The 11405-nt window shown below is 35.2% G+C and overlaps 1 protein-coding gene across 1 annotated transcript in view; it reads right to left on the bottom strand.

Annotated features, from left to right (window-relative positions):
* Nucleotides 1-1634: 1634 nt before the first annotated feature.
* LOC111164916 (amine sulfotransferase-like) overlaps nucleotides 1635-11405 on the bottom strand; it is a 29432-nt gene continuing 19661 nt past the window's right edge. The window contains exons 2-6 of the mRNA XM_022554980.2: nucleotides 9723-9931; nucleotides 6926-7052; nucleotides 5890-5984; nucleotides 3210-3396; nucleotides 1635-1766 (exon numbers count right to left, since the gene is read on the bottom strand). Coding sequence (XP_022410688.1) covers nucleotides 1645-1766; nucleotides 3210-3396; nucleotides 5890-5984; nucleotides 6926-7052; nucleotides 9723-9931 — 740 coding nt within the window. The 3' untranslated portion in view covers nucleotides 1635-1644. The remainder of the gene's footprint in view (nucleotides 1767-3209; nucleotides 3397-5889; nucleotides 5985-6925; nucleotides 7053-9722; nucleotides 9932-11405) is intronic.

Genomic DNA, 11405 nt, shown 5'->3' with positions numbered 1-11405 from the left:
TTCTTCTTCTTTTTTTTGTGGTACGCGGGCCTCTCACTGTTGTGGCCTCTCCTGTTGCGGGGCACAGGCTCCAGACGCGCAGGCTCAGCGGCCATGGCTCACGGGCCTAGTCGCTCCGCGGCATGTGGGATCTTCCCAGACCGGGGAACGAACCTGCGCCCCTGCATCGGCAGGGGAACGCTCAACCACTGCGCAACCTGGGAAGCCCGTCCTGTTGCATTTCTAATTCATCCTTATATTCTTGCATTTTGTCTTCATCTGTCTCTCCTTCATCCTGATACTTAACGTTTTGCATTTGGAGCAGAAGTATCATAGGAAGCCCTGCAAGTTTCTCTTGTTTCAGCAATTTCTCTCTGCTCGTCTTTGCTATTTAACACAGCATCAATACTGGCAGCACTTTCAGCTCCCAACTGCTGCACGAGAAGCTGTCGCGGTAACTTCCGCCGCTCCCGGATCTCCTGCAAGTGGCTCTCCATGTCTCAACCCTTGTTTTCCACTACCTCGAAAACTTGGCAATTAGCGGATGAATACCCGCCCAGTTTTTCTTCGGAGACTGTGGAACACAAAATTCTCCAGGAGCTTCAGGCGACGGGTACCCGGTATTTTTTCAATAGGTGTTTCCTCTTCCAATGTATTTATGCTTCACAAGTTTTTCTCCATTTGGGAATTAAAAACTCATTCAGCTATATTTTTCTAGTTCTTCAAAATGATTTTGTCTTAAATATTTAACTATTAAATACACTTTGAATTAGTTTATTGAGTGATATGTTATGAATACATCTATTTTTAATCCAAATAGTTAAATAATTGCACCATTACATGAAGTAATCCACCTTTGAAACTTCGATCTTTAGTGCAGATTTTTTTTTTTTAATGTATTTATTTATTTATTTATGGCTGTGTTGGGTCTTCGTTTCTGTGCGAGGGCTTTCTCTAGTTGTGGCAAGCGGGGGCCACTCTTCATCACGGTGCGCAGGCCTCTCACTATCGCGGCCTCTGTTGTTGCGGAGCACAGGCTCCAGACGCGCAGGCTCAGTAATTGTGGCTCACGGGCCCAGTTGCTCCGTGGCATGTGAGATCTTCTCAGACCAGGGCTCAAACCCGCGTCCCCTGCATCGGCAGGCAGATTCTCAACCACTGCGCCACCAGGGAAGCCCTTTAGTGCAGATTTTGTGAGCTCATAAATTATTCACAGCTGCATGTGTTTACATGTGTTTTCTTTATTTCAACACCCATACTGATTTTAAACCGAAGAATTAATGTTTAATTAGAAGAAATAAAGGACTTTTAATGTTGATTAATTCTAAATGTAATTATAGATAAAGAAAAAAATACACTCAACAGAAATCTCAATCATTTGAGAAATCTCAATCTCAAATCAAAAGACATGCAGAATTCATTTTGCATGCTATTTTTCCTTTTGTCATATTGGCTACCAATGCCGAATATTACTCAAATCATTTTAATTTAAAATGTTCAAAATGTCCATCAAACTCATGGCAACTAATGTAAGTACAGCTTACTCATTTTGCTTATTAATAAAGTCGTATAATTAACATTTATGTGAGCAGCACAAATTAGTATGTATATTTAAAATATGCTTTCTGGCTGGTAGATTTTTTATGTGATTGTTTTACACTGATTCTACTCCTCATTTATATCCCAGATGAACTTCAAGGGAAAATCTTTCATCTTCATTTGGAATATTCTGTCAAATCTTTCATTTTGCTCCACGGTCAAGTGATGTTTCCAGTCTCCGATGGTACCTAGTGGGATAAGCACATGGACAGCACTTGGTGAGGAGATAGCACTATCAGGACAAAAGTTTCCTGCAACCCACTCTAATCTGTTCTCCAAGGCAAGCTAAATGTCTATCTGTTAGTTCCCCATGGGGCTTGATACCTTACTTTTTTCTTATACAGGGATGAGCTAAGAAAAAAACTTAGGATGCAGTAACACAGAAAATAGAGTTATCGTCCACTACCTTATGTATTAGACTTCCACCAGCCACTGCATTAAATTATAGCCTTTCCTTAGAAGGAAAAATAAAGCCAAAATACATGAAGAGATTAAAATATTTAAAAATATTTCAGTAAGTGCCAGGCACCACACTTGTCAAACTACATCTATCATGAATATAATTCTTAACCAACACTTCAAGATAAGTACTACTTCATTAAAAAAATTGGACCCAAATGTTTTCATGTAATGAAATCAAAGTCACAGAGGTTGGCCAGAGCCGCCATTGCTGCAGTTTTATATGACAAAAGTTTGAAACCATCATTATTCAGACAATTTTACAATGAAGATTAATAATTTGGCATTTTTAAGGTATCAGATTTTCTTATGTAAAGGTTATTGTTGGAATGTGGAATAGTAAGCAAGCTTTTATGGGCATGAAAAATGCTTTATATGTAATCTGATTGAGCAATGAGAAGTGAAAACTGATAATACATGGGACAAAAGAAGAAACAATAACTTTTTAAAATATCAATATCTACATCAATTTCAATAAGATCTTTAGATAATTAAGATCAATCAATGCCCATCACATAATGCTAACTTATGAAAATTTTAGGGAATAAAATATGAATAAATTAGAGAAGTACCCATTATGTTTTAGAATGGTGTACCTTAAAAAATTAAATTAAAAAATTTTTGAGCTTAAGGAGTATCAGAAGGAAAATATTTTCTTTCTTAACAACTCCTGGCATGTTATAGGAGCACAATAAAAATGTATCACACATTGTTGAATAATTGAATAGCAGATTAGGTTAATGAGGTATCAGTCTACTTTTGACAATGAAGGAAATCTAACACATGAGGAAATTACAATAGTTCAAACCCCGTCTCTCAAAACAAAATACATGTTAACTTTACTTCTAGGATGTTCTAGGAAAAATAAAACAAAGACTTGCAGCTATTCTGGTCACATATATCCTTTGCCTCCAGATAAGACTTGTTAACCAATTTTCAAGAGTAGGGTCACTTGTACTAGAAGGAAAGAATCTAATATTTATAAGTCAGAATGGTTCTGTTTCCAGGGATACTTTTAGAGGCTATTTTCAGTTAGAATCTTTGGTCCTCTCTAGGGCCCAGATGGCAGTGCTCGGAAAGAAATGTTGGAAGCACTCCTTAATTAATCTAGGGGCCAAGGAGTCAAGAAAACGTTCAACATTTTGCTCCTCTTAACCACTGAGCATCATCACCTTTGCGCAGGAAATCTCCTTCTTTTGTTCTTGTCCAGTTTTTAGCTTTTAGAATATAATCGTAATTTGCTTGTGGATCAAGTTTCATGTTCTGAAATGTAGCCTGGTTCACAACAGCATCCAAGTCCTCTTCACTCAGTTCTTTTTCAAGAAAACTGCTGATTTTAAGCACAGAACTTCTGAGATCCTGAAAAAATTGTGTGTATAAGAGTCTATTAAGCCTATAAGGAATACATGAGTTACAGACCAACATCTTTATCACATATTGGAAAACTGAAAGTGCTTGGGGTTATTCTAAGTCTAAAGTTTGACAAGAATATATTCCTACCTTATTTGTTCTTTGAAAATGAGTGCTCTGGTTGTCAGCTCTGTTAGAGCATCCTACTGTTTGATTTTATAAGGAGAACTCACCTCAATTCATTCAAATAACCAACACTATTAGGATACCTAATAAGTTTAAAAAACTGTGCAAGATGCTGGAGAAGGTTAAGAGAATAATAACATGCTATCTGAGTTCATTAAGAACCCACAGTATCATGAGGAGTAGAGTCAAGCAAGTAATTAAATACCATGGGCACAAGAAAGAAAAGCCCAGGTTTGGATGGCTTCTTTGGTGACTTCTACAAAACATTTAAAGAATTAATATCAATACTCATCAAACTCTTCCAAAAAATTGAAAAAAAGGGAATACTTTCAAACTCATTCAATAAGGAGCATTATCCTGATACCAAAGCCAGAAAAACACTATGGGAAAAGAAAATTAAAGACCAATATCATGAAAGATAAAAATGCAAAAATCCTCAACAAATTACTAGCAAAATAAACCAAAAACACATGAAGAGAATTATATACCATGATCAAGTGGGATTTACTCCTGTCATGCAAGCAAGGTTAAACATATGATAATAATGTAATGCCACATATACAGAAACGGCATGATTATCTCAACTGATGAAGAAAACGCATTTGACAATATCCTTCACCTTTTTGTGACAAAACACTGAATGAAGGAAGAATAGAAGGAAACTACCTCCACCTAAAAGGTCATATATGAATTATCTACTACTAAAATTGTACTCAGTGGTGACAGACTGGAAGATACTTTGCAAAGATCAAGAACAAGGCACTTTTTTTCAACATAGTACTGGAAGTCCAAGCCAGAGCAATTAGGTAAGAAAAAGAAATAAACAGCATCCAAACTGAAAAAGAAGTAAAATTATTTCTCTTCACACAGACAATATGATTTTATACACAGAAGACCCTAAGATTCTGCAAAACAAACTGTTAGGACTAATATACAAATTTTAAAATGTTGCACAGTACAAAACCAACAGGCAAAAGTCAGTCACTTTTCTATATAATAACAAAGAAAAATCCAAATGGAAATTTTTTTAAAATTCCATTTACAAGTTCAGCAAAAAGAAAAAAATACTTAGGAATAAACTTAACCAAGAGGTGAAAGATTTGTGTACTTAGAACTGCAAGCCACTGCAAAAGAAATTAAAGAAGACACAAATTACTGGACCAACATCTAATGTTGATGAATTGGAAGACTTAATAATGTCAAGATATCAATACTACCCAAAGTGATCCACAGATTCAATGCAGTCCTTATCAGTATCCCAGTGACATTTTCTTCTACAATTTATGTGGAATCTCAAGGGACCCTGAAAGTCTAAAGCAATCATGAAAACAGAGAGGAAAGTTGGAGGCATCAGACTCTTGAGTTCAAAACTTACCACAAAACCACATTTATCAAAACAGTGTGGTGCTGACATAAAGTCAGACAGATAGGTCAATGGAACAGAATGTACAGCCCAGAAAGAAACCCCTACATATAAGATCAAATGAATTTTGAGAAGGGTACCAAGATCATTCAATGGAGAAAGGACAGCTTTTTCAATAAATAGTTTTGAGAAAACTGAATGTTTACATGCAAAAGAATAACTATGGTATGCTATTTATACCATTTACAAAAATTAACTCAAAATGAATTAGGCTTAAATATATTTCTCCAAGGATAATATATAAAAAATGTATAAGCACATGAAAAGATACTCAACATTATTAATCACTAAGGAAAAATAAAACAAAAACCACAATGAGATACCTCACAAGGACTAGAATGGCTATTATTTAAATAAATAAATAAATAAAATAAGTGTTGATGAAGATGTGGAGTAATTAGAAACACCTCGTGTACTACTAGTAGGAATAAAATGGTGCAGTCAGTATGGAAAATAGTATGAATAGAATGGTGGTTCCTCAAAAAATTAAGTATATAATTACAATATCATCCAACAATTCCACTTGGGGGTATAAACCCACAAGAATTCAAAGGGGTACAACAAAGGGGTACAACAAAGGGGTACTTCCCTTGCTACGTTTCTGATAGTATCTTTTGTTACCTGGGTAGGCTTTCTCTCCGTACCCAAACTATTTGTCTTAATGTCTCTCAATTACAGATTCTAGTTCTTTTTTTTCTCTCTCCTCTTTCTCCCTTTCTTTCTTCCTCCTCTTTTTCTACCTTTCTCCCTTCCCACTCTCAATTTTATGCATAATCATAGTTTCAGTTATAGTCTATACAGTGATACAAAGATAACTAGGAGAATGCAGTTCATTAACCAAGATAAGAAAAGGTCTCAAAGGAATAATTTTAAAAACAAAACAGTCCTCCTACCTTCTTCATCTCCTCATACATCATGAACAAAATATTGAAGTCATGTCTGTGTTCATACCAGCCTCTGATATGATCAAACCAAAGGCTTCCCATCACTGTGGAAAATTAATACATAAGAAGGTAAAAATGTTGCACTTATTGAACAGCAAGCTACAGTTTTTCTTTTCTGCTCTGGATCATCAAGACAAATCAAGCACCCACCACTGGACTAGATCTATGCTACCTTTTTAAAATGGTGTTTGAGCAAACAAGTAAATGGTTTTCACAGAAACCTGCCTTTGCAAGGTACTCTGTGTATGTAAGGAATAGGGAATTCAGAAAAAACAATCTCAAAGAATTCATTTTGAAGATTTCTTTAAGGTAAGCCCCTTCCTTTTCCTACTTCATCCACCTGAAAACATAAGTCTTTATTTCCCCTCTTGTTGTCTGTTTTAAAATCTGTTCAGAGCAAGTTTAGCTATCTATTTATATTGGGCTGGCCAAAAAGTTCCTTTGGGTTTCGCCATGTTACAGAAAAACCCGAAGGAACTTTTTGGCCAACCCAATATTTAGCTAACCTGAATATAATTTTTGAAATGAGTGAGAGCCCTGACTGCACATTCCACAAGCCTCTTGCATCAATTAATCCTCCTCAGTGCTGGAATGAACATTTCACAGCTGCCATATAAGGCCTACCCAAGGGCCGTGACAGAGCACAACAACTTCACCCAACCTAAACATTAGCTATATTGAAACACCTGGATCTAACTTTGGATCTAGCCAGTTTGAATTGCTAGGCCATTTGTAGATCTCTTTTCATTTGGTCAAAATATATCTTTGCAACCTTGACAATCCCCAGAGTGGTCCTGCTGAGGATAGAAAAACCTTTGGGTGACAGATTAAGTTGACAGACAATAGTGACTGCTTATGTGCAATTCCTCCTTCTATGATTATCCTTCTCCATCTCCCCAAACTTTTTTCCATGGGTTTGAGAATTGTTGACTAAACAGAAACATTGCCTCATAAAACGTTGCCTGAGAAATGAATTAATAGTTACCTTTTCCATCTAGAAACCTTTTCATGAAATGTTCTATGTTATCGGAAGGTTCAAATGTAACTAACCAATTTGAAAAATGAAAATATGAAGTCAAAACATCCTTGGGGTTTCTATAGATGTAAACAATCTGCAGGGGGAAGAGTGAAACAATTTTAACAATTCTGGGTCATCTTAACAGATATTTTAATATCTACATAGTATTACATCATATGAATGCATAATAATTTATTTTATCTAGGAAAATCATAATACTGCTTTAGGGAAAGACAACTAATTTTGAAAAAAGCATAAGAAAAAGGAAAAATGTTGTGGAATTATGAAGGAAACAGGGTCAGATATACTTATAATGTACTTTAATTAAAACTTCAAAAAATTCTGTTGATTTACATTTATAACTACTTGATAACTTAGCAAAAATACCAAAAGCTTCTAAACTTATTTACAAGACTAGAATAAAAGCAATACGAAAATAAAGATAGAGCAATCACAAAAAATTAAAGTATATATATATATATATTTTGTGTGTGTGTGTGTGTGGTATGCAGGCCTCTCACTGTTGTGGCCTCTCCTGTTGCAGAGCACAGGCTCCGGACAAGCAGGCTCAGTGGCCATGGCTCACGGCCCCAGCCGCTCCGCAGCATGTGGGATCTTCCCGGACTGGGGCGCGAACCCGTGTCCCCTGCATCGGCAGGCGGACTCTCAACCACTGCGCCACCAGGGAAGCCCTAAAGTATATTTTTAAATAATTACAGATAAAAATTTCTGAGTAAAAGAAAACAAAACTCTTCTTGCAGTATGTTAAAACAACTACTAAACTATAAACAAGTAGGATTTATTCCAGAAATAGAGCATTAGTAAATTATTAATGAATTTCATTTCACTATAAATTGAAGGGAGGTTTGGGGAGGAGGGGAGACGTGGTACTGTCAGATTTGTCAAAAAAGGCATTTTATGTAAGTAGACCTTTTCTGAACAGCAAAAAGAAAAAAAAAAAGTAAAACTCCAATTAAACTAAGAACAGGAAAAAATTATTTCTCAGCATCATGTGCCTCAAAAATCAATTGCAAAACAAAGCAAAACAAAACAAAACAAAACCAAGAAAAGACATTAAAAATGCTACAAAGACAAGAGAACAACATTCATCATCACCTCCATTATTCTGTTTTTTTCTGCAGATTTTAACTAAGGAAATAGAAGTGCAAATATTGGAAAGTAAAGGAATATAAAATGTATTATTAAGAAGAAATATATTCCAGAGAATATAGGGAAAATTAATAAAACTAATAAGAGAAATTAAGGAAGCCAAATATAATAGTGTACCTAAATCAGTGCCATTTACTTTAAACAGAAAAAATAATTGTGAAAAAATTACCTGTTCATAATATCCATAAAATAGGAATAAAAAACTGCAACTTCAGAAAAAAAAATGTGTAAAAAGCATGCAGAGAAAAACATAGCACATGAGGTGGGTTTGAAAGTAGACCTGATAAATAGAGCATCAGAATAATGCAGGATGAAATGTTGGAGCACTGCAATGCTAATGATTGTCCTAGAATTAATCTATATAATTGATCAATTCTAATCAATATCTAAATATTATTGAGGGAATAAACATATTAAAAATAAAGTTGATGGCAATTTACCTTATCAGTTATAATATGAAGAACTATCACATATTAAACAGATCGTACCAATTTTGGTATGAAGAATGCAGGGTCAGAGGTAGGAACTATGGAAATGTAATATATCAAAGTGCAGACTTCAAATTAGTTGGAAAGACTAAATACTTAACAACTCATAGATGGTCAACTGGCCAACCCCCTAGCAAATATCATGCAATAGTCGTATTTCAAATCACATGTATTGCCAGATATAATTTACAGTGAAATGTAAAAAAATAAATACATAAAGTTAATTAGAAAAAATCTGAAGTGTATTTGCATATATTTTCTTTTTTTGGTGAGGAAATGTTTTCTTGGCAAGACACAAGATCCAGAAACTATGAAAGAAAGATTGATAGGTTGAGTCTATAATATTAGAATCATTCAACAATTTGTAAAGGTAAATTGTTAATTGGGAAAATATTTCCCCCATATAAAGACTTCTGCAAAACAGTAAATAAAAGACAAGCTAGAGAAAGATGGGCAAAGAATATAATAGATATTTCAAGATCTCAAAATATATAAAAAGATGCTCAAAATTATTAAAAACAAAAAGGTTGCAGTTACTTAAGAATGAGATTGCTTTTACCTAACACACAATCTCTGGTGAGTGTGTGAGGAAAAAATCATTCTTGCTATTTGAGAAGTGTGAATTGATACATTATAGAAGGCAAATAGATAATAAGTACCAACACAAAACTTTTGGACACTTTAACCTGAAAATTCTACTTTTAGGAAATCATTTCATCAGAACAAAAAAGTGCAAAGATCTATGAGAATGTTTATTGCTATATGATATGTTCATTGGCTGCCACCTACCTGTCCATCAATACACATTCAATATTGTGTAGTCATACAGCAAAATCCTACTAAACCATTAAAAAATAGAACTATATATGCTGATATAAAATTATTTTTACTATATGTTACATAATTATACTGCAAACAATGATGTATGGTGGCCCAATTTATATATATACTTATAATTTTGTATATATTTTTATTATGTAAAACAAGATTATAAAGACTATAGTAATCACATTTGAAAAGATGTGGATGAATGGGGCTGGAAAACAATATCTGAATAAAGTAATTTTGTCTGTGAAAAATGTCTATAAGCTATTTCTGTGACTTACTTTAGCTTTTCGGTTCTTGAGACCTTTCGGTGCTAAATAATATGGGAGGTGGGAAGTGAAGAGACGAGGGGATGGTCTGTTGACATGGTCCACTTTGTGTTCACTGTGTTCCAGGAAGGGGACTCTATCACATGTGTTCACCAGTTCACTTCTGTTACGATGTCCTTCAAAATAAATCAAGCTTAATATCTGCTGAGTCCAGATTGTACCTGTGAAAACAAATAATCTTGTTTTCAACTCTGAGTTAATTTTTAATTATAAATGTCAACAGTAAGGCTGTCCTTCTTAAAATTATTTGGAACTTTTATTTCTTTTAATCACTCTAAGGATGCCAATAATTTGCCCAATTTTTTGTTTGTCTGCATTTACATTAAAATTAATGAAGATAAAATCAAGGACTCAGTTTCTTTTTCACTCTGAAGAGCTGTGATGGTTCTGACTCCATGATAGCAGTGATTCAGATTAATCTTTCAGCTCCTCTCTTTCCTGTACTTCAAGTAAAGTCTGTTTCCACAATTTTCTCTGGCTACCTTTGTTTTTCTTTCCCTTAGTCTCCTTTCTTAGAGTGTTATCTTTTAGAAGACAAGTTAAGGGCTTCCCTGGTTGCGCAGTGGTTGAGAGTCCGCCTGCCGAGGCAGGGACACAGGTTCGTGCCCCGGTCTGGGAAGATCCCACGTGCCGCGGAGCGGCTGGGCCTGTGAGCCATGGCCGCTGAGCCTGCGCGTCCGGAGCCTGTGCTCCGCAACGGGAGAGGCCACAACAGTGAGAGGCCCGCGTACCGCAAAAAAAAAAAAAAAAAAAAAAGTTAAGAACTCAAGTCCTCTTTTACTTTTTTTGTTTACTTATTGTGTAGCATAAGTCTTCCCACACAATATTGAATAACAGTAGTGACAGCAGGCATTCTTTTCTTGTTCCTGATTTTAAATGTAATATTTATTTGTATCATTGTTGCACACGATATTGTGGAAATTTTGGTAAACTCTATCAAGTTGAAGAAGTTTCCTTTTCTCCTTAGTTTGCTAATGGTTTTCATTATGAATGACTGCTGAATTTTTTGAATGCTTTATTGAGATGATAATTCAGGCTTTCTCTTATACTTCAGTAATGTGGGTGAACTACATTAATAATTTTTTAAACCAATCTTGACTCTTGAAAGAAACCCACTTTTGTCATAGTGTATTTATGATTTAACATTGCTAAATGTGTTTTGCTTATATTGGGTTTAGGATTTTTGCATTTTTGTCCATGAATATATCATCAATGTTCTAAAAGGATGTGAGATGCCAAAAGTCTCACAATGTCACTATGCAACTGATGTACCTATGTGATAGATTTGATGCAATTTATAGTGAATCCTGGGGAGACTCACTAATCTCCCCTCCAAGATGAGCAAGAATCCAGCAAGCTGCACTGGGGACTGGTGTGTTGTGTCCCAAACACTAGACTAGGATTAATGGGAAAGAAAAGACTCTTTTATGGACTGCTGTGCTTGACCTAAAACTAAGCAAACTGAGATACCACTAACACCTAATGCAGGAAAAAAAAAGCTCAATCAGATGTGCTCATAAGTTCTGAGAGTGGAAGAATTCAGGGGTAAAGCAACGTGTTACTAATTTGGGGAAAGTAAACAAGGTCATGATTTTCAAAGTAGATTAAAAGGGAGGGACTGGAGCATTTTCATGA

Source organism: Delphinapterus leucas, chromosome 12 (genome assembly GCF_059928025.1).
Source record: "Delphinapterus leucas isolate spDelLeu-1000000601 "Yukka" chromosome 12, BTC_Dleu_Yukka2, whole genome shotgun sequence".
Lineage (NCBI taxonomy): Eukaryota > Metazoa > Chordata > Mammalia > Artiodactyla > Monodontidae > Delphinapterus > Delphinapterus leucas.
Note: the sequence above shows the minus strand (reverse complement) of the source record. Positions and strands in the feature narration are given on the sequence as shown.